The sequence below is a fragment of the Elgaria multicarinata genome, chromosome 21 (genome assembly GCF_023053635.1).
Source record: "Elgaria multicarinata webbii isolate HBS135686 ecotype San Diego chromosome 21, rElgMul1.1.pri, whole genome shotgun sequence".
Classification (NCBI taxonomy): Eukaryota; Metazoa; Chordata; class Lepidosauria; order Squamata; family Anguidae; genus Elgaria; species Elgaria multicarinata.
The window spans coordinates 5,719,159-5,741,980 of NC_086191.1; the positions used below are offsets into that span (position 1 = coordinate 5,719,159).

Genomic DNA, 22,822 nt, shown 5'->3' on the forward strand with positions numbered 1-22,822 from the left:
TTACATCTTGATAAAATACAGTTCATTGGATAGCCTTTGTCCCTTCTCCCAGTCATTGGCCAGGATGCTGAACGACTGGAACAAGGCTTGCTTTGTACTGAAAAATTGAGTAGATTTTTTCTCTCACCCTTTGCCTGTATACCTCAACAAATAAAAACAACAGAGACTTTTAAAAGTGAAAAGTGCGCATTCAGGGAGGGGACTGGATTATCCCTGACAGAAGGCGAGTCAGCACAGGTCCGACTCTCGCCAGGACCCTGGGAAGCTAGCCTCGACGGCCTCCACCTGAGTTTTGACAGTTCGCCCCCAAATTTCACCCTCCAGATTTCTTCGTGGTGCGTTTCAGCCCTCTGGTGCAAACACGGCTTTTACAGCCCATTGAAATGTGACATTATTGTGTAACCTGTCTTCTTTTATGTCTGTGTGATGAGAGGCGGCATTTACAGGCAGCGGGCGACTTCTGGTTTATGGGTTAGACTTTTAAAAGCCTTTTTTTTCCCCCTGTTGGGTTTGCTGCGGCAGATCAATATGGCTGGAATTGGGGCTTACTGAATGCCCGAGCAGCCGGTTTAATAAGTAACACATTAAACAAAAGAGAGAAAAAGGAGGAGATCAGCGTGAAATGGTTTTATAGTAGCAATAAACTGAATATCCCAATCATGGCTGAATCAGGAAATTGCTTTTAAGATCAGAGGTATCCTGATTGTCAATAAAAAGACATAATGCTCCAAATGGAGTCTGACTGGGGTAGAATAAAGTAAGAGTATTACTTCCCACGACTTGGAAACCATGGTTCTGTTATGGAAATCTAAAATCACTTTAGCTGTTTTTGCTGCTGCTTCACACGGCTGGCTCGTGTTCAGCTTACGATGGACTACAATCCCGCGATGCTTTTCATGTGTACCGTCTCCAAGCCAGGCGTCTCCCTCCACCCCCGTGCATCATGTATCTGTGGGCTTTGGGGGCTAAATGCAGAACTTTGCATTTGTCTCTGCTGAATTTCGTTTGGTTGGTTTCAGCCTGATTCTGTCGAGGTCATTTTGAATTTTATTCCAGTCTTCCGCAGTGTTGTTGGGCATCCCTCCCAGTTTTGTGTTGTCTGCAAATTTGACACAAATGTCACCGAAGTCACTGTGAAAAGGATGTTGCACTAGGGTGGGACAGAGCCCTGCGACACCCCCATTCAAGTTCAATCTTCCTCCAATTCGATGAGACACCCTCTTTGAGTCACTTCTCCAACCAGCTCTGAGCCCACTTACGGGTGAACCTATCATCTAGTCCGGCCTTGCACAATCTGGCACTCTCCAGATCCGTTGGACTACAACTCCTATCATGGCTGGGAACGATGGGGGTTGTAGTCCAACACGTCTGGAGGGCAGAAGGTTGATCTAGCCTACATTTATCATTCTCCTGTCTAAAATATTATTATCTCATTGCGATAATAATGTAGTGGAATTGCTCCGTTTGGCTTAGCAATTCCCCAACCAGAGCAGGGGGGTCTGACTCAGTCAGCCCAGACACACACCCCTTCACTGCCGCTTGTTAACCCTTTACAGTCTAGGTTCTCAAGGAAACCACGCCACATTCCAGAATAGGGACCAATAAGTGCTGGTACTAACATACAAAGCCCTAAACAGCTTAGGGCCAGGTTATTTGGAGGAACGCCTCCTCCCATATGTACCTGCTTGGACCTTAAGATCATCTAGAGGGGCCCTTCTCCGTGAGCCCCTGCCAAAGGAAGTGAGGCAGGTGGCTACTAGGAGGAGGGCCTTCTCTGCTGTGGCACCTCGGTTGTGGAATGAGCTCCCCAGAGAGGACCGCCTAGCGCCTACACTGTATTCTTTTCGTCGCCAGCTGAAGACCTTTTTATTCTCTCAGTATTTTAACACCTAAATTTAAACTTTGCTGTTTTAATTCCGTATTTTAATCCTATATCAATTTCTGCTGTGTGGTTTTATCCCTGTTGTGCTTTTTATATTGTATTTTGTATTTGGGCTTTTAGATTGTTGGATGTTTTATTATGTTCTTCATGGTTTTAATTTTTGTGAACCACCCAGAGAGCTTCGGCTATTGGACGGTATAAAAATGTAATAAATAAATAAATGAGAGATATGGCAAGAGGAACCTATTCAGTTGAACGGATTTAAGTGCCATTGTTTAGTGGCTATGCGTTCTGATGAAGGGCTAAGGGTGGATTCGCGTGTTTTGTTTCTATAAGCATTAAGGTTAATACTATTTGTTTATGCCCCCTTGTAAGCCATTAGCAACTGCTGTGTTAATTAAGTGTGAAGGAATACGTCTAATGAGAGTTAACATTTATTTTTCTCCCTGTTCGACTAATAATATTTGGGGGAGCTTCAACAAGTACATGGAGCACCTAGAATCTCTGTATCCTGCACAACATTTGTGATAGCAGGGTCTTTTAATGCACGAACCAACGATCTAAATTTATATGCCCATTTCCATCATGTCCCAGATTTGGACATATCTGGGGATGCGCGTTTCTAAAGGTAACAAGTTTAACTATGCAGGATTTAAACTGTCTAAAATATCATGGGGGACTTTGCTGAAATCAAGATAAATTATGTCCACAGCATTCCCACCATCCACTATGCAAGCAGCCCTCTCGAAAGAAGATAGAGAAGGCGTAGTCTTGACAAAGCCACGCCGGCCTGCGACTGCATTGTTCATGAGATGATTGCAAAGTTGCCCCTTGATTCATCTGTTCCTAGTATCTTCCCCAGTATCGAACTCAGACTGATCAGTTCGTCGTTTCCTGGAGCTCCCTTCATGCCCTTTTTGAAACCTGGGACACCACTGTCCTGCCTCCAGTCTTATGTCACTTTTAGAGCAGGTGAATATTCCCTTATCAGTTTTGACGTTTTTGCAGTCCTGACCGCTGGCCAGTTAATCTCATAGAATCATAGAATCATAGAATAGCAGAGTTGGAAGGGGCCTACAAGGCCATCGAGTCCAACCCCCTGCTCAATGCAGGAATCCACCCTAAAGCATCCCTGACAGAGGGTTGTCCAGCTGCCTCTTGAAGGCCTCTAGTGTGGGAGCGCCCACAACCTCCCTAGGGAACTGATTCCACCGTCGCACTGCTCTAACAGTTAGGAAGTTTTTCCTGATGTCCAGCCGGAATCTGGCTTCCTTTAACTTGAGCCCGTTATTCCGTGTCCTGCACTCTGGGAGGATCGAGAAGAGATCCTGGCCCTTCTCTGTGTGACAACCTTTTAAGTATTTGAAGAGTGCTATCATTTCTCCCCTCAATCTTCTCTTCTCCAGGCTAAACATGCCCAGTTCTTTCAGTCTCTCTTCATAGGGCTTTGTTTCTAGACCTCTGATCATCCTGGTTGCCCTCTTCTGAACACGCTCCACTTATCCCTCCCTTATGTGAGGTTGTGCAGAACTGGTTGTGCTTTTTATATTATATTTTGTCTTCGTGTTTTGAAATTGTTGGTTGTTTTCATGCTTTTCATGGTTTTAATTTTTGCGAACTGCCCAGAGAGCTTCAGCTATTGGGCGGTATAAAAATGTAATAAATAAATAAACTGCTGTCCCTGGGAGAATACTGAGGATATATAGTTGAGCTGTTTTGCCTTCTTTTTATCGCCTATTAACATTTCGCTATCCTTACTGAGCAACGGTCCTCCCCAGTCTTGTGCTGGTTCCAGATAAGTCTTTCATTACACCATCTCCCTGCCTCATTCACGGAATGTTATGGGTGCCGTCGTCTTCTACTCTTAACCTTCCCGTGCTTTTCCACCGCTTTGTCCGTCATCTTTTGTACCGTGGAAAACGTGCAGCACGCTTTCCGCCTGGAGAACCCTCCGCCTGGAAGCACTCTGGCTAAAGACGACCAGAGATCCGTTCAATGGTTAACTCAGCCCTGCGTTTTCCTCTCCTCTCTACATCCTTCTAATTAAACGCTCACTTTCATTGCTTCGCCACGTAAGAGTCTTGTTAGAGACAATCCTATGAATATTAATGTCTTAATAATGGGACTGTCACTCTCAGTGCTTTCTGCAATGAACTCCCTTCTGACTTCGGTGTTTAAAATGCGTCCCCCACCCAAAATGTACTGTATCTAAACCTGAAACTCTCTATAACACTCCGTGCATCATACAGAGTGGGCGATCATCCGTGGGAATTTATGCCAGAATAAATTTGTTCGTCTTTTAAAGTCTCACACGCATCTTTGTTTGATTTTGCTGCAGTCAGACTAAGGCAATAACCCCTATGGAAATTATTATTCAGAAGTCAATCTCGACATGTTCATCACTGGAGCTTACGTCTGCTTAGGATTTCAGCCACACCCAAAAATGGATTTCCAAATCCACTAACTAATTTAAGATTGCAATCTGAAACACACTAACTGGGGCTGGGGCGGGGGGGGAACCCCGTTGAACCTGCAGTGAGGCTTACGGGCAGAGTAAACATGCACAAAACAATCTTTGCGCAGTACTGTTCAAAGCGATCAAGGCTGCAGCAGTCTTAAACCCACTTGCTTGGGAGTAAGCGCTGTAGGAGTCCCAATCCTCAATACTTTTTTTGTTAGAAGTCCCATGGATTTCCAAAGAGCGGATTTCAGAGGGCGGAAAAACTCTCGGGATTTAGGAATAAAAGTTGTGCAGCTCTGATCCGATGTGAATTTCTTCACAGGTGTGCAAGGCTCCTCCGAGTTCTGTGGGGCGTGCTCCTTTGCGTATGGGGTGTGCAGCCCCCAAAGTAGAAACAGAATGGGAAGGTTTTGCCATAGGAATCCAATGCACCTCCCTCCGCCCACCCTGTATCCACAGGGCCGGTTGATTGAGCTGCAAAGGAACAAAGGTGACGTTTTTGCACTTCAGTGTCCCCGTGCACAAGCATTGACGTCTGCGCATGAGATTACGGAGTGCAAACCCACAGGAGGGGGGAGGAGAACCCCACTTGCGTGTAGCTCAAAGTTGCCTTTGCAAGCTGAGTAAAAGCCAAAAGGGTGGTTTCGCTTACCCATGCTGGACGCCTTTTATGCCCACTCCTTTCTCTCTCTCCAGACTCTGTGCTGCTGCAACTCGAAGGGGAAAAAAAGACCATAGACTCAGCAGAGTGTCCCATTGGCCATATATACTTCAGCTCAGTGGGTGGGGAGGAGGCGTGGAGAGAAGGAAGCTCTTGAGTGGAGGAAACTGACCACAACAGCTATCGTGGGAGGGATCCCCAGCCAAAAACCTGGTTGGTTCCCCCCCCCCTTCTCCATAGGGCTGTGGTTTTTCTCTCTTGTGTCTGCTTTGGGTGGTGTTGATCCCTCCTTGCAGGTGAGCATGAGGCTGCTTCATCTTCAGCTCCGCCGGGGAAGAGACGCAACACGTCCTTTGGGCTGAAAATGAAGGAAGCGACAGAAGCTCAGGAGGGAAAGGCTTGGCTCCGGGCAGCTTGTCAACATGCATGCCTCCGCCCAGCGCATGCCTGACAGTGTTGAAATTGGCAAGCGGCCTTATGCAAAGTGGCTGCCGGAAGACTTCAGAGTGGATCTTTGCGCCTCCTTTGCTGACTGCACCACCGGTCTCTTCCAGTCCTTCCTTGGAAATGACTTTTCCTGTGGAAGCTATAATAATAATAATGATGATGATGATGATGATGATAATATCATAGAATCATAGAATAGCAGAGTTGGAAGGGGCCTACAAGGCCATCAAGTCCAACCCCTTGCTCAATGCAGGAAACCACTCTAAAGCATCCCTGACAGGTGGTTGTCCAGCTGCCTCTTGAAGGCCTCTAGTGTGGGAGAGCCACAACCTCCCTAGGTCACTGGTTCCATTGTCGTACTGCTCTAACAGTCAGGAAGCTTTTCCTGATGTCCATCTGGAATTTGGCTTCCTTTAACTTGAGCCCGTTATTCCGTGTCCTGCACTCTGGGAGGATCGAGAAGAGATCCTGGCCCTCCTCTGTGTGACAACCTTTTAAGTATTTGAAGAGTGCTATCACGTCTCCCCTCAATCTTCTCTTCTCCAGGTTAAACATGCCCAGTTCTTTCAGTCTCTCCTCATAGGGCTTTGTTTCCAGACCCCTGATCATCCTGGTCAGGAAACTGATCATCCTGGTCTGATCATCCTTGTCCTGGATCTCCCACCCATCAGCTTCATGGGATGACCCTGTTGGGTTCTAGTATTTTGAGAGAGGGAGAAAAATGTCTCCCCGTCCACATTCTCCACACCATGCTTACTTCTGAACACCTCTATCATGTCTCCCCTTAGCCTCCTTTTTTCCAGGCTAAACCCCAACTGTTGTAACCTTCCCTCGTAGGGGAGATGCTCCAGCCCCTTAATCATTTTTAGTGCCCCGTTTCTGCACTTTTTCCAGCTCTATGATATCATTTTTTAGGTGTGGTGACCAGAACTGTACACAGTATTCTAAGTGTGGTCGTACCATCGATTTATATAAGGGCAGTACGAGTTTGCCTTCTTTACAGTGGCCGCACACCGGGTTTTTATCCCCCTTCCATTTTAGTATGTACTTTTGATTTTTCTTCTTCTTTTTTCTTCAGGTTATTCTTTCAATAAATCATAGAATCATAGAATAGCAGAGTTGGAAGGGGCCTACAAGGCCATGGAGTCCAACCCCCTGCTCAATGCAGGAATCCATCTTCAAGATTCCCTGACAAGATGGTTGTCCAGCTGCCTCTTGAAGGCCTCTAGTGTGGGAGAGCCCACAGCCTCCCTAGGTAACTGATTCCACTGTCGTACTGCTCTAACCGTCTGGAAGTTTTTCCTGATGTCCAGCCGGAATCTGGGTTCCTTTAACTTGAGCCCGTTATTCCGTGTCCTGCACTCTGGGAGGATCGAGAAGAGATCCTGGCCCTCCTCTGTGGGACAACCTTTCAAGGACGTGAAGAGTGCTCTCATGTCTCCCTTCAAGGAGGGAGCCAGCCTAGCTTCCCCGGGAAGAGAGTTCCAGAGCACCAGAGCAGCCACCGAGAAGGCCCTCTCCCATGTTCCCACCAAGCGCGTCTGTGAAGATGGTGGGACTGAAAGAAGGGCTTCTCCAGAAGATCTCAAAGCATGGGCAGGCTCATAAGGGAGAATACGGTCTTTCAAATAACTTGGACCCGAGCCATATAGGGCTTTATCGGTCATAACCAGCACTTTGAATTGTGCCCGGAAACAGACTGGAAGCCAGTGGTGCTGTTTTAACAGGGGAGTTGCATGCTCCTTGTAACCAGCCCCGGTCAACAATCTGGCTGCAGCTCTTTGAACCAGCTGGAGGTTCCAAACACTCTTCAAAGGCAGCCCCACGTAGAGCGCATTACAGTAATCCAATCAGGATGTAACTAAGGCATGTGTCACCGTGGCCAGGTCCGACAGCTCTAGGAACGGGCATAGCTGGCGCACTAGCTTTAACTGTGCAAATGCACTCCTGGCCACTGCCAAAACCTGGGCATCCAGGCTCAGGGCTGAATCCAGAAGTACACCCAAGCTGCGGACCTGTGTCTTCAGAGGGAGTGTAGCCCCATCCAACACAAGCTGAATCCCTATTCCCTGATCTGCCTTTCGACTGACCAGGAGCACCTCTGTCTTATCTGGATTAAGCTTCAATTTGTTATAGTTCAGAAGAATTGGGGGGTTTTGGAGCCTTATTTTGTAATGAAAACATCAGCAGAAAGTGCGGGAGACACGCAAGGAAGATCACTGCGTCATCAAAATGACTCATGAACTTCCTTGAGTGGCCGGTCATGAGTGTGCTATAAAACACTCGTCTAAAGAAGCTCTTTGTCTGAGCTGAGCAGCCTTCGTGGCAAATTTGGCTGTGTTAATTTATTTTTATTTATTTTATTTTATTTATTACATTTTTGTACCGCCCAATAGCCGAAGCTCTCTGGGCGGTTCACATTATAAAATCCAAACAAAGCAGTGGATGACGTTACAGAGTCTGGGGCCTTAGCTGGACCTAAGGATTATCCCAGGCAAATGGAGGGGTCATCCCTGCCTGCTCCGGGGATCCCCTGTGTGTCATTTGGATGCACAGGGGTGATCCTGGGGTGATCCCGGTCTATAGGCTTGGTCTAGCCATGGCCTGGATCTAACGCATTATAAACCTGTCTGTATTTTATAGCAGATATTTTATCCATATCACTGAGGGTAGGAATCACCCTTAAGAGTTTCTCTCAATATGTTTTCCTAGCTGTTTCATACAGTTTACAGTGTAGCATATATTTTATGGTGTCCTCTACCCTGTGGATGCTGCAAATACATAGGTTCTGATCTCTGGGAATTTTCCTGACTCTGCCTTCCAAAAACTTGGGTTTCGTTGACTTGCAAAGAGGTGGATTTAGGTCAAACAAGTACTTCTTTATCCTGTGGTGCCAGTTTTAAAAAGGATAGGTATTAGAAAATCTGGATAAACAGCGTCCATCGCCCTTTTTTAACAAAAAGTTCTCGAAGATGCACTTTATGTCTTCTAGAATGGATTCCGGCACACCATTTTCTTAATTTCATCGTCTTCTTGTTTCCTTTTTACCGTATTTCTTCGATTCTAAGACGCACTTTTTTCCCCAGATAAAACATCTCTAAAAATGGGGTGCGTCTTAGAATCGCGGGTCGTTTATTATTTCTTAGAATCAAAGCTTTTTTTCTGTTGGTGGTACTGAAATTAGTGTGCGTCTTACAATCGATGGCGTCTTAGAATCGAAGAAATACAGTAATTAATTTATTTAAAACATTTGTATCCCGACCTATATGACTAGGTTCTCAGGGCGGCGTACAGATAAAAACCGTACAATCTAAAACAATAAATATACACAGCTAAAAACAAAGTAAACCATGAACCAAGTTAAAACCAGTATATAATGTAAAAGCAGTAAAATCAATTAAAACAGTTAATCTGATGTTGGGCACTTTTGAAATCATGAATGCAAAGGTCAACCTTGTTGAAATATGGATAAACGACATTTCCATCTCTGTGCTTTTTTAAATATACATGATGAAACACCTTTAGGGGTGTGTGTATGTGTGTGTGTGTGTACCATTTTGTTATGTTTGGCTAGAAAAAGGGTTTGAGCCTTGTCTTCTTCTGTCCACCTGTGTTGATAACTCGAGGTCTGTAAACGGAATGGAGATAAATTTGTTTCTGAAAGGATAAAAGAAAAACCTGACCGCTTGCAAGAGGATTTGCCATCCGGTGTGCATGTGCCTCACTCATGGGAAAACGTCAAGGTTTGCTACTGTAGCATGTGATGCCTCACATGTGAAATCCAGCCCGCAACTGCTTCTACGGGTTGTAAAACGAATTTTGTTTACTTTTTATTCATTATCTCACCTTGCTCTGTATTTGGTCCATTTTGAAATGATGCAAGTTGATGGAAGCCCTTACATATGCATCTATTTCTGGGTCTTATGTGGACTCCAGACTGCAGTATTATTATTATTATTATTATTATTATTATTATTATTATTATTATATTTATATACTGCCCCATAGCCGAAGCTCTCTGGGCGGTTTACAAATGTTAAAAACAGTGAACGTTAAAAAGAAATATACAACATTTAAAACCATAAAAAGCATAAAATACAAACAACACCAGACAATACCCATTTAAAAACAACTATTCTGGGGTCAGTTAAAAACTCAGCATATGCTGTTAAATGCCTGGGAGAAAAATCTTGACCTGGCGCCGAAAAGATAACAATGTCGGCGCCAGTTGAGCCTTGTTGGGGGGGATCATTCCATAATTGAAGGGCCACCACTGAAAAGGCCCTCTCCCTTGTTGCTATCCTCTGAGCTTCCCTTGGAGTAGGCACTCGGAGGAGGACCTTAGATGTTGAGCACAGTGTATGGGGCGGTTCATGTCGGTGGAGGTGTTCTGTCAGGTATTGTGGTCCCAAGCCGTGTAAGGCTTTATAGGTTAAAACCAGCATCTTTTAAAGATCATGAGTTGGCTGGGTACCTTTAAGCAAGCTGTTTATCAGCCTCCCATCTGAGTTCTGGAGATAAGACGGGCCTACCTCATGGGGTTGTTGTCGAGGTAAACAATAACAAATATGTTTTAAATCACACACACAAAAAATTAAAGCCACAAAACGATAAAACGTTATCGTCCCTTAAAAGCGAAGGTGTGCAGAAAAAAAAAAGTCGGGGATTTACCCTGACTTTTTCGGTGGGAGCGAGGACACCCCGGCTCTACTGCTGGCTGACCTTGCTCTGTGGCTGAACCGGGAGCCAGTCCTGGGCAGGATCTACACTACTGCTTTAAAGCGCTATAAAACTGTTATGAAGCGCTTTAAAGCAGTAGTGTAGATCCAGCCCTGATCGAAGGCGACTGGTGATCAGTCGCCAGAAACCAAGGAGGGAGGGAAGGCACTGCTTGGACAGGGAGGAGAGAGGGCATAAGCTGTTCTGTATTTTTCTTCCATAGCAATAAACAGCTAGGCAAAAAATCAAAACAAAGCAGTGGATGACGTTACAGAGTCTGGGGCCTTAGCTAGACCTAAGGATTATCCCAGGCAAATGTAGGGGTCATCCCTGCCTGCTCCCGGGATCCCCTGTGTGTCATTTGGATGCACAGGGATGATCCTGGGGTGATCCCGGTCTATAGGCTTGGTCTAGCCATGGCCTGGATCTAACGCAGGTCACTAAAGAGAAATTAGCACTCTTCAAACACTTGAAAGGTTGTCACACAGAGGATGGACGAGATCTCTTCTCAATCATCTCAGAGTGCAGGACACGGAATAATGGGCTCAAGTTACAGGAAGCCAGATTCCAGATGGACATCAGGAAAAACTTCCTGACTGTTAGAGCAGCATGACAATGGAACCAGTTACCTAGGCTTATGCATTCATTTGGAGGAGAAAAAGGAAAGGAACCTCTCGTGCAAGCACTGAGTCATTACTGACTCTTGGAGGGACGCCAGCTTTCACTGACGTTTTCTTGGCAGGCCTTATAGCGGGGTGGTTTGCCGTTGCCTTCCCCGGCCATTATTACCTTTCCCCCAGCTAACTGGGTACTCATTTTACCAACCTCGGGAGGATGGAAGGCTGAGTCGACCCAAGCCGGCTGCCTGAAACCAGCTTCCGCTGGGATTGATCTCGGGCCGTGGGGAGAATTTCAGCTGCAGAAACTGCTGCTTTACCGCAATACGAGCTTCATCCCACGTACCTGTTTCCCTCGAATTATCCCTACAGCGCTAAGCTGTCGCAATTGTTGTTGTTGCTATCGGGCAGCTAGATCCTTTACATACCAGGAAGTGGGTTTAAGGGGGGAAATGTAAAAAAAAAAAAAACATAAAAAATCAACGGATGACCCAATCCGATTCAAATTTGGTATGCTTAAAGCTCTCCTTAATATCTATTACTGTGCCAATTTGGATGTCTTTATCTTTAAAGCTTACGCAGATGTAAGCATTTGTTCATTTTTTCTTCAAATCCTGCTCCCGCGCCCCAGTGGCCGCTCGGGAAACAACAAACGATACGCTCAAAAACTAGTAGCAAAATATTGCACTTCTTTTGGTTACGAAGCGCAATTAAAGCAGGACGCATGGGAGCACTTCACAATAAACGCAGATTGTAAGCTGGAAAACTTCGGAGTCCTTTGTACGCAATTCGCAGCGATTGCACAGCATAACGCTGGTGTGATAAAGCTCTACATCTTAGATATGTCAAGGGAATGCTGTTGCGTAATATTTTGTCTGTTTCTTAACCGCAAGCCAGCTGCAATGCTTGTCCATAAATCATTGTTGATAAATTGCCTTTATTCCAAGCCCGCTTTGCCGCATTTACTTCTTATTTCAACTTAAACAAAATATATTGGCCAACGGGCATAAGCACACAAAGATAACGTCCTGCTATAACTGAAGAAACAACACCATCCCACAGTGCATGTTTCAGTTTATCTGTATCTCAGACAATCATGTTGTTTAATGGGAGTTGAACGATGCACGGTTGAGAAGGACATCTGGAAAATCTCCTCTTGTTAAGCAAAGAGGATGACAGTCCAAACAAAACACACACATCCGTTTCTCCGTGTAATTGGGAATTATTTTTCTTTTCTTTTTTTAAAAAAAGGTTGGATGTTTAGAACAACTTTAGTTTTCTGTGCAACCACCCTTCATTTATTACGTTCAACTTGTGCCAGAACAGAGACGGACAGATAAGTAGATCAATTCATAGAATCATAGAATAGCAGAGTTGGAAGGGGCCTACGAGGCCATTGAGTCCAACCCCCTGTTCAATGCAGGAATCCACCCTAAAGCATCCCTAACAGATGGTTGTCCAGCTGCCTCTTGAAGGCCTCTAGTGTGGGAGAGCCCACAACCTCCCTAGGTAACTGATTGCATTGTGGTACTGCTCTAACAGTCAGGAAGTTTTTCCTGATGTCCAGCTGGAATCCGGCTTCCTGTAACTTGAGCCTGTTATTCTGTGTCCTGCACTCTGGGAGGATCGAGAAGAGATCCTGGCCCTCCTCTGTGTGACAACCTTTTAAGTCTTTGAAGAGTGCTCTCATGTCTCCCCTCAATCTTCTCTTCTCCAGGCTAAACATGCCCAGTTCTTTCAGTCTCTCTTCATAGGGCTTTGTTTCCAGACCCCTGATCATCCTGGTTGCCCTCCTCTGAACATGCTTCAGCTTGTCTGCGTCCTTCTTGAATTGTGGAGCCCAGAACTGGACGCAATACTCTAGATGAGGCCTAACCAGGGCCGAATAGACGTGATTTGGAAGCTATACTTCTATTAATGCAGCCCAAAATAGCATTTGCCTTTCTTGCAGCCATATTGCACTGTTGGCTCCTATTCAGCTTGTGATCTACAACAGTTCCAAGATCCTTCTCGTCTGTAGTATTGCTGAGCCAAGTATTTTGTTCTCTTGATCATGAGCTCCTGATGCTATCTGCCTAAACTGTTAAAATGCATTGCCCTCTAAAGTCAAGCATGCTCTTGATTGAAATAACGATGCAGTAAAGGGAATCTTTTCAAAACTGGAACCAGTTTCTCTCCATATATTAGAGTGCTGGTAAACCCCGTTGTTGGCCTTTTAGAATGAAAGAATGGGGATATGTGAAATGAGCGCTTTTATTGGGTCTAAACTGAAGGTACGATTTTGCCAACGTTAAGCCTGTTTGCGCTGCAGCTCGGCTGTTGTCTGGAGCTGGCCCTTTCCAGCATGCAACTCCTCTGCTGAGGGAACTGCACTGGCTGTCTATTCTCTACCGGGCCAGGTTTGAGGTTCTTGTACTTGTGTACAAAGCCCTAAACAACTTGGGACCAGGATACCTGAGAGAGAGAGAGAGAGAGCCTTCTCCCTTACCAACCTGCCTGGTCACTGAGGTCATCTGAGGGTCTGCTCCTGGTGGTTCCACATAGATCCATCCTCTGTTTGGAGTCCATCAGGGGAAGAGCCTTCAGCGTGGTGGCCCCCCTCCTGTGGAATTCCCTGCCTCTGGAGGTCAGACAGGCGCCAACTTTGTACTCCTTTCAGCACCTCCTGAAATCATCTTTATTCCAGGAAGCCTTTCCTTAACATCCAGCCATGAGTCACTGTATTTGCTTCTTTTAAAATCTGTTTTAAGTGTTTTATTCTGTTTTTATTTTCATTTTATCTTGTACGCTGCTCTGAAATTTTCAATGGGGAGCGGTAGATAAATATTGTAAATAAATAAAATAAATAAATAAATAGTTGGTTCCAAGGGGAAGTAACTGACCCTGTATTTAACTCTCTCATTGCCCTCTTTTGTATCTGGTCACTCTAGTATAGCTCCTGCAGCTTTAACTGTTGTGATGAAGAGGGGATTTCACCAGGTTCTCCATATATACAAATGACACCTGCTGAAATTCCCTTTTCTATGCAACTGTTAAAGATACAGGAGCTCGGTCCTCCTTTTCATCGGGTCACCCTACTTTACAGGGACAGGAAGACAAAGGTTGCCCCTGGTAGACAGGGAAAGCTGGGGTGTATACTTCTAGCACAGCAAAAAGACAATTATACAATAAGATAGAATCACCCTATTCTTCCTTTTGCATCAAGGAAGAATAGTTCATTTTGTGTCTCATTATTTTTGGCAGACACGTATGAGGGGATAGAGTCCACTATCTCAGATACATGAAGGATTAGCCTGAATTAATAGAAAGTTTTTAAATAGAAAATGATACCTACATGGCTACAGTGAAGATGAAGAAAATACCCACAGGGCAAAACGTTATGAAATGCTATATGTTCCCCCGCTATATGTATATATCTTCTGCTAATATAGGATACAATTCCTTCTGTGTGATGCATCAGATAATGCAAGCATATGTCAGAATCAATAGCCCAGTTTGAACATAATGAAAATCTGGGCAGGGAAAGGATTCCCCAAACCCTGGGTTATTGTGAATGAGCTGGCATGGTTACTTCATGTTGCTTGGTCTCTCTGGCTTGGCTCATTCTGCCATCTAAACAACCCAAGGATGTTCCAGTTCCTGGATTATTTAGCATGATGTCTGAACCCAGAACACTGGCTTGTCTCCCTTGAGAAGCCAGCGTTGGAAGCCAGCTCTGGCTTGTCACAGGAGAGCAAAGCCAGAGTTCCTGGTTCGCATGATACAACAGAGCATCCCTGGGTTGTTTAGCATGGTAAGTAGCATAGAATCATAGAATCATAGAACAGTAGAGTTGGAAGGGGGCCTGTAAGGCCATCAAGTCCAACCCCCGTTCAATGCAAGTTTTTGTTCTGTGTTTTTTTTAAAAAAAAAAAAACTGGGTTGTTGTTACGTGTGAACTGAGCTAATCTGTTGGACTCTTTCCGCGTGTGTTTGCTCTGACAGGCTAACATGGCCAGTCTTCTGGAGCAAAAATATCAAAGTTGTGGTCTAAGAGCTTCAGCTCCCGTACCTGCTTCCCTCGGATTATCCCCGTAGTGCTAAACTTTCGCGGTTGTTGTTGTTTTTGCTACCGGGCGACAGCGATCCTTTGTATACCAGGAAGTGAGTTTAAGGGGGAAATTTAAAAAGTCATTAAAAAATCAACGGATGACCCAATTCAATTCAAATTTGGTATGCTTAAAGCTCCCCCTAATATCCATTACTGTGCCAATTTTGGTGTCTTTATTTTTAAAGCTTACGCAGTTGTAACCATTTCTTTAAAATCCTGCTCCTACGCCCCAGCGGCGGCTCGGAAGATACGCTTAAAAAGTAGGGGCTAAATAGGGCGAATCTTTTGGTTTTATTGCACAATTAAGGCAGGATGCATGGGAGGACTTCACAATCAAAGCAGGTTATAAGGTGGAAAACTTCTGAGTCCTTTGCATGCAATTCGCAGTGATTGCACAGTATAACGCTGGTGTGATAAAGCTCTAAATTGTGTTGTTTTTAAAGATACACTTTTGCTAGGACAAACATTAACTTCCTTTAATAGGCTAACATCTTGGGGCCAGTTGTGATGTACATATGCGTGAGCCTCGTGCTTATGCGTTTTGCCCTTTCTGGCACTTCGTGGATTATTTAGCCATTATGTCCAAATTTGGGGGGGGGGGGAATATTACCAAGATAGGGACAACCAGGGATCTTAAACCACATCTGAACCAAGCCGTTGTTTATTGCAACAATACACTTGTTTTCATTGGTGCTACTTCAAAAGTTCTTCACCCAAACAACCTTTTAAACTAAAACTTGGAAATGTCTTATTGAAATTTTGAAAAGGATTTTGCTTAGAGTTCCTGAATTTCCAAAGTATTTGCATTTCATCTATGCCTTTTAACATCTTGCTTTTTCTGCTGATAATGCCAACCCAACACTGGACAAAATGCATTAAATTACTCATTTTTGGTTTTCTAAATTCAAAAAAGAAAAGTTGGAAAGATTGCCAGTGTAAAGCATTCTATGGTGAGTTTTCACAGCTACCTCTATCTAAACCTATATTACTTTACCATGCATACCAACTCTGGAAAAATTCATGTGTATTAACACCCTCTGCTGGATGGAATTGTCCCTGTGCAATTAATAATTGAAAGAGACAAATAATAATAATAATAATAATAATAATAATAATAATAATAATTTATTCTAAGGGTGTAGCATTTTCCCCCCTTGGGCTGCTCCTCTTCGTTTGTTATTTTTAATTTTGAAATAAATAAGCAAAACACTTTATAAGGTGGAGACGATTGATTGGTTTGGATGTGCTTTTTAAAATTCTTTTCATAAAAACTATCAGAAAACATGGTACGTGTTGATGTGGTAATAGATTAAGCTTCTTCTCTTTTTTTGTGGCATTGGCAGCTCTGAATGACCTTTTCGGAGGTGTTTAAAAGCTTTTCCATTTTTAGTTTAAATAAACTGCATTTGAGAATTGATTCTAAGGAGCTGCAGAAATAATAATGGTGTGTGATTTGGAGCTGGTGTCTTATGTTATAAATGCTTAACTTTACCTGCTTCACGTAAAGTCCAAACGTCTTCTGGAGAAAAGCCAAAGTAGGCTTTGGAGATAATCTTTTACTTTCACCAAAACATTCCATTGCCAAAGAAAAATAGGCTTTTCCGCTACCTGTGTACATTTATATTTTTATATATTTTATGACTGCAATCTATAATCATGCATTCTTAAGGCTGTGACCCGAGATGTTCAATAGCATTTACTCCCAAGTAATCATGTTTTCCATTTAAGTGTATATCACATTCATTTCAGTAATATGAGCAAGTATTATGTCTATCTCCATAGACCCATGGTTTACATTTTTATTTTATATAAATGTAATGTATATCTATTTTATAGGTAACTTGCAGAATTTCCTCGCCTCACACCCTCTCCTAAATACATTTTTATTCTGCCAGGCCTTTATTGATTTTATGGTTTGGCCCCTTATATATTATTTTTAACTGATGCTGTTTTTATTATATATGTTTTTCGAAAGTTTAAACATTTGTGTTGCAAGCTGCCTTGTGCGGGCTTGGCCTAAAAAAACTTGGAAATTTTGGGAAGAAGTAAATTAAATAACAGCATTTATAAAATAGCTATAAAATAGTTGTTAACGTCAAGATCAGGGCTCTTATTCATCTCTACATTTATTTATTTATTTATTACACTTATATACCGCCTCCATAGCCAAGGCTCTCTGGGCAGTTTACAGAAATTCTAAAATGAAGATAAAAACGAGTATACAAAATTTAAAATTCTAAAACACAGAACATATACACATAAAGCATTAAAAACTGTTAAAAAAAACTAAACATGTGGGTGATTAAGATGTGACGCCATATGCCTGGGCAAAGGGGAAAGTCTTAACCTGGCTCTGGAAAGATAGCAGCGTTGGTGCCAGGCGAGCCTCGTCAGGGAGATCGTTCCACAGTCTGGGGGCCACCACCGAAAAGGCCCTGTCCCTCGTTGCCACACTCCGAGCCTCTCTCGGAGTAGGCACCCGGAGGAGGACCTTAGATGTTAAACGTAGTGACTGGGTCTATTCACATAAATCAGTTAGTCACAACTGAGCCATTGGGAAGCCATTTCAGTAGTCATGTTTTCATTTTGGTATGCCTTCTGCCTGATCCCTTGCACATTTACTCTGAATTTTCACTAACGTTGATGAGACTTACTCCTAAGTAAGCAAGTAAGCAGATTTCAGATTTTGCACTTTATTAGATTCTTTCTTTTCTCATTGATGTTCTAACCACCCAAAGCCTTCAGGGTAAAGGTGAGTAATTCTAATTAATTAAGAATTCAGATTTAAAAATGAATTGAGTAGTTAAACAATAATTAAAACTATACACCCCCTGAAAACCCTGTTACTGAAAGGCAGCTTATTAATAAGACTAAATAAATAAATCCAATTAATATTATAGCTCTGTACGAGGGTATGCTTTCATTTTGGATATTGTTACTGGATATTTTCTTTCATGTATTTGATAGGATTGTGTTTTCTCTGAATGTTTTTTAGCTGTTTTGAATTAAAATCATTGTTGTAATTAATTAGAAATATTTTTTTTAAAAAAATGTAGTAGTTAATAATTAAAGCTGTATTCCAAGGTTAGGTTAAATGTTTTAAAACAAATTTATTTATTTATATTGATAAGCTTCTTACATCCACAGATTTCAAAGCAGGGTACATAAATAATAAAAGCATAAAACCAGTACATAGAATCAGTAAACCATGTCTATATATGCATAAGAATAAAATAGATAGGGTAAAATCCTTTATCCTACCCATTGAAATAAATCAGATTTCGGTTAGGGTGACTTAAGTCCCATTCGTTAGATAACTGCTTTCACATTTATATTTTTTAGGGTACTTATTGCTTATTTTCTCTCCTAAGATTGTCACAACGGGTCATAAACCTTGAAATAATATATTAAGAATTGTATTGGTCTTCTGTTGCCAGCTGGCATTGGTTTTTATGGGGTGGTTCAAAATCTCGACAACGTGGCGTCTCCATCAAATCAAGTTTAGTTGCAATTCTGCAACAACTCCTTTGGTAGCAAGCCAAAAATGTGTAGTTTCTGCTTGAAACGAGTGGGAAAGTTCTGGTTTGTTTGTTTTTAAATGAAACTGTTGGACACCCATTGGTATTTGCACTTGGCTGGCTTTGTGGAGTTGGCCTCTTGCTGTGGCAACTTAAAACATCTTTGCTGAATCAAGAGCCATAGACATTATTTGGTCTTTGGCCCATCATTTTTAACATTTAGGATCTGTTGCGGCAGCGAGGTTCAAAGATGGCCCTAGGGGCCATGAAGTCATTATGAGAAACAGGAACTAATTGAGATTTTGCTTTCCAACTCTAGCTTTAATTAACGACTAGCAATAGGCCTTCAAGTGCTAAAATGCTTATTCAATTTGGATGGAACCTCTGGCTATTTGTATGCAACTGCTGTGTTCATTGACTTGTCAACAAGACACTGAAAATTATAGGCATATAATTCGGAGGAAGAACCCTAGAAGACAAGTAGTATTTATCACCATTTTGATTTCCTTGGCCGGACCTGTCATTAAGCAGTGACGTGCCTCTAACCCTGCCTCAGGAGACATTTTGGGATACCAGTGAAGGTTGGCGAATTGTTAATTATTTAATTATATTCTTTCCGCAGTTGATTTTCTCCCCAATGCACCGAAATGTGTTGAAGGCCATCTCTGCCCATTTCGAATGGTTTTGAACCTCTGGGGGCACCTCATTAATGAAGTTACTTAGCTACTGAGAGATCGGTCCTCCATAACTTCACGTAATACTTCTTTATACTCAAGTAGGACTTTGATCTGAGAATGGGAAAGAGAAGCAGTTTTCTCCTCGTTGCATCCCATTTGCTGGATGTTCTTCTCTTTGATACTATTATCTCTCTTTTGTTTTCTGGTGGTGAAGGCCACAATCATATGCATGTTTAGACATAAAGTCTTACAACTCCCAGCATCTCCCAGCCTGCTGGGAATTGTAACACTTTTTTCTGTCTAAACATGCATAGTATTGCGCCTTAGATGTTTAGGGTCTGTTCTTGAATATGTGTGTTTGGAATGTGATTTTAAGAGGTACTTGATTATAATTGTGTACTGTTTTGTAATCTTACATTTGTGAGTTGACTTGTGGACCTAGATCGGGCACAAAGGCAAGACTGAAATATTTATTAACTAGTTTTTCCACTAGGCGATTGAACATCTACTGGAAAAAAGTACCACCACCACCAAAATCCATTTAAAATTGTGGAGATCTCATCTTACTGCAATCTCGCGGGCTTGTAAGTTTAAGCAATTTTTTTAATGTATATTTAAAACTCAGATTTTTAAAATCCAAATGGTACAATTATTTCTGACGAGTATCTCCTTTTGAAGATTGGCCATTCGAAGTTTTGGAGATCCCATGTTTCTATCCACTTGAACACCATCGTTGCCCGGTTCAAAACTTTTAGGTCTGTCGGAAATGCAAAATTCGAAACCAAAACTAAGAACATGTTTTAACAGAACCACTAAATGTTTGTTCCTATGCGCCAACATCACAATTCCAGGTTGACTAGGCATGGCCAACCTGTGATCCAATTTTTTTTTTCCACCTGTTGTTTCATTTCTTGGCCTTTGTGGCTAGGAAATACCTAAAAAAAAAGTCAAGTTGTGAGGTTGGCAAAAAAGACATCCCTCCTCCCTCAAGGGAGGTTCAAAAAAATTTAAACTAAAAGAAATCACCCCAAATAATTTATGCCTCAGACAAACTTCACCAGGTTGGGTTAGGGTGTGCCAGTCTGCCAGTGACGTCACGCCCGCCAGCCAATCAGGAGGCGGGCTTGCGGGACGGAGGAAATGACGTCACCATATCCCTCCGCCAGCCAGGACCCCTTTTTGTGTGTGTTGTTGCTTCTGTGTTGTATCAACCCGCAACCATTTTTATTTTTTTTTAAAAAAAAAAAAATTTAAAGAGGGGAGAGCGAGCGAGGGAGGAGGGGAAGCTCATGCGAGCCTCTCTTCCCTCGCGTCGGCCTTCTCTGAGGTACTGGAAGAGGGGTGTGTGTCACTTTAAGAGAGTGGACTAGGCAAGCCTCGGAGGCGGAGGAGGAGAAGGGAGCAACAGCGGCGGCCGCAGCGGCAGCAGCAAGCCTGGAAGGTGAGTTGGCGCCATTCCGTTATGTAGGGGAGAGGCGGACGCAGTAGAAACAACCTGGTTAGGTGGGAGTGGGGGGGGGGAGGGGAAGGGAGGAAAAAAAAGGGGGGGGGAGAAGAGAATGCGAGGTGGGGGCGCGCGTGCGCGTGGGGCGGCGCGCGCCAGCCAGTAGAACGCAGGTGGCGGTTGGAGACCGTTGGGAACCGGTTCGAACCGCCCGGGTCTTCTTTTTTTTTCTTCTTTCTCCTTCTTTCCCCCCCCCCCACCTGAACCGAATAGGAAAAGGGGGGGGCAAAAAGAGAGAGAGAGAGAGAGAGAGAGAGAAAGGGGGGAGTGGAGAGATCGCGCGCGCGCGCCGTACGCACACAAAGCGAGCGCGAGACGTTTCGAGACGAGGGAGGGGGGAGGAGGAGGAGGAGGAGGACAGGCGGCGCGAGCGGCTGAGCGAAGCCGGCGATTGGGGGGCGCTTGAAGCGGGAGGAGGGGAAAGGGGCGGAGCTTCTCCCGCCTCTTTCTCCCTGCCTTCCTTTCCCCTCCCGCTAGTCGGCGGCATCCCCGGCTCGCGCTTCGGGGCCTCGTTACTTCTTTCTCTCGTTCCTCTCCCCCCCCCCCACCCACTGTGAGAGGAACCGTGGCGGAGTGATACGAGACTTCCCTCCTTCTTTTCGTCTTGAGGGGCGGGACAGAAGGTGGGGGGGAGGAGGGAAAGAAGTGAAGCGGCTTGGCTCTCTCTGGCTCCCTCCGCCCACTCTTAATTTCCCGTCCCTCAGACACAAACCCTTTCCCTCCAGTCTTGCGTGAGGTGTTAAGAAAAAGCGACATGCACAGCACATAAAACTAGAATAAACCTGCAATATCTGTACATTTATTTATAGGAAAGAGGCCACGTTTTACCTCAAGCACCCGCCTCCCCTCAGCTGCAACTCAGTCCTGGGTGGGCGGCCATGTTGGGCAAAGGGATTATTTTCTTCCTGCCCTTCCCCCACCATTAAAACATGAGGGGCTTGGTTTTTTTTTAAAAAAAAATTAAAATACATGTCTGAGTATGTAAATGTTGATATTGTGAGGAATAATGATATTTTCTGGACATCTCTTTGGTGGGAATTGGTGGTGAGCTTGCATTTCACTTCAACTTGAGGGCCACACACACACAAAAAATACCACTGGATGAAGTAACCATTGCCCCTGTCACACACCCCACAATATTTTTAATAGGAGATAGGATACATGTTGGCCTTTCAGGAGTGGGTTCCTATTTATCATGCCGGTCTCCCCACCGTCCCCCCTGACAATTAAGAAGAGGATGTTTGTCCCTTGACCTGACTTTCACGTCAAGTCAATGGCCTCAAGGCAATATTCTCCTTTCTGTATTTAGGAGAATTTCACATTTGCCACAGCGAAAGTGCGTTCTACACGCTGTGCTTGCAGCCTTCCCCAACGTGGGTACTTCCTAGATGTCTTGGACCACAGACATGTGTTGTCCAGGGATGATGGATGTGTTATCCATCATCCCTGGACGACACATCTGGAAGTAACGCCAGGTTGAAGATGGTTGTCATACAGAAACAATACAGTGTGGAGTGAGTTGGGAAGATCCATCCTTTTCACAGCAAAGCCTTGCGCGGAATATGCTTCTGTATGTAGGCATTCGGTGGAAGCCCGAGTGGAGGTTGTCCTATCTTGGCCGTGGCGTCTCACTCCGTGTAACGTTCTCACGCATGGGCTCCCTCTGAGTTCATCTCTGGATTGTAACATGACAACTGTATACTTGATGTATGTGGGAAACCCTCCCAATTACGCGTCCGCACAGCGCGAAAGCTCATTGCCACATGCTACGGTCTACAGCAGTGGTTCTCAACCTTCCTAATGCCGCAACCCTTTAATACAGTTCCTCATGTTGTGGTGACCCCCAACCATAAAATTATTTTCGTTCTTCTCTACACGATCCATTGTCATGGGATGGTTTGCTAATGAAAATAATATATAACAATAGCTTTAATAATACAAAAGATGATACATGACATAGTTCAGTCAATAAAGTTTCCTATGACCATCGGAAATATGTGTTTTCCGATGGTCTTAGGCGACCCCTGTGAAAGGATCATTCGACCCCCAAAGGGGTCCCGACCCACAGGTTGAGAACCGCTGGTCTACAGCGATACACATATTTGTTCAATACTTTCCCAGAATGCTCCACGCCCTGTACATTAGCACCATGTGCTCCCAGCAACTCAGTAAATAAATCCATTATTCTTAACCCCGCATCCAGCAAAGTCATGGTAGATGTGTTGAAAGGGTCCTGTATTACAGCA

The 22,822-nt window shown here is 43.9% G+C and overlaps 3 protein-coding genes across 4 annotated transcripts in view; 1 reads left to right on the forward strand and 2 right to left on the reverse strand.

The window, feature by feature from the left end:
* Positions 1-5,104, reverse strand: part of LOC134412268 (methanethiol oxidase-like) — a 29,223-nt gene extending 24,119 nt beyond the window's left edge. Inside the window, exon 1 of the mRNA XM_063146148.1 lies at positions 4,996-5,104. Within this exon, the coding sequence (XP_063002218.1) occupies positions 4,996-4,999 (4 nt within the window). The 5' untranslated portion in view covers positions 5,000-5,104. The remainder of the gene's footprint in view (positions 1-4,995) is intronic.
* PSMB4 (proteasome 20S subunit beta 4) overlaps positions 1-22,822 on the reverse strand; it is a 242,579-nt gene that overhangs the window by 171,765 nt on the left and 47,992 nt on the right. The window lies entirely within an intron of this gene.
* The window catches only part of POGZ (pogo transposable element derived with ZNF domain), a 42,215-nt gene continuing 39,648 nt past the window's right edge, over positions 20,256-22,822 (forward strand). The window contains exon 1 of the mRNA XM_063145801.1: positions 20,256-20,513. The gene's annotated coding sequence lies outside the window, so the exon portion shown is untranslated. The remainder of the gene's footprint in view (positions 20,514-22,822) is intronic.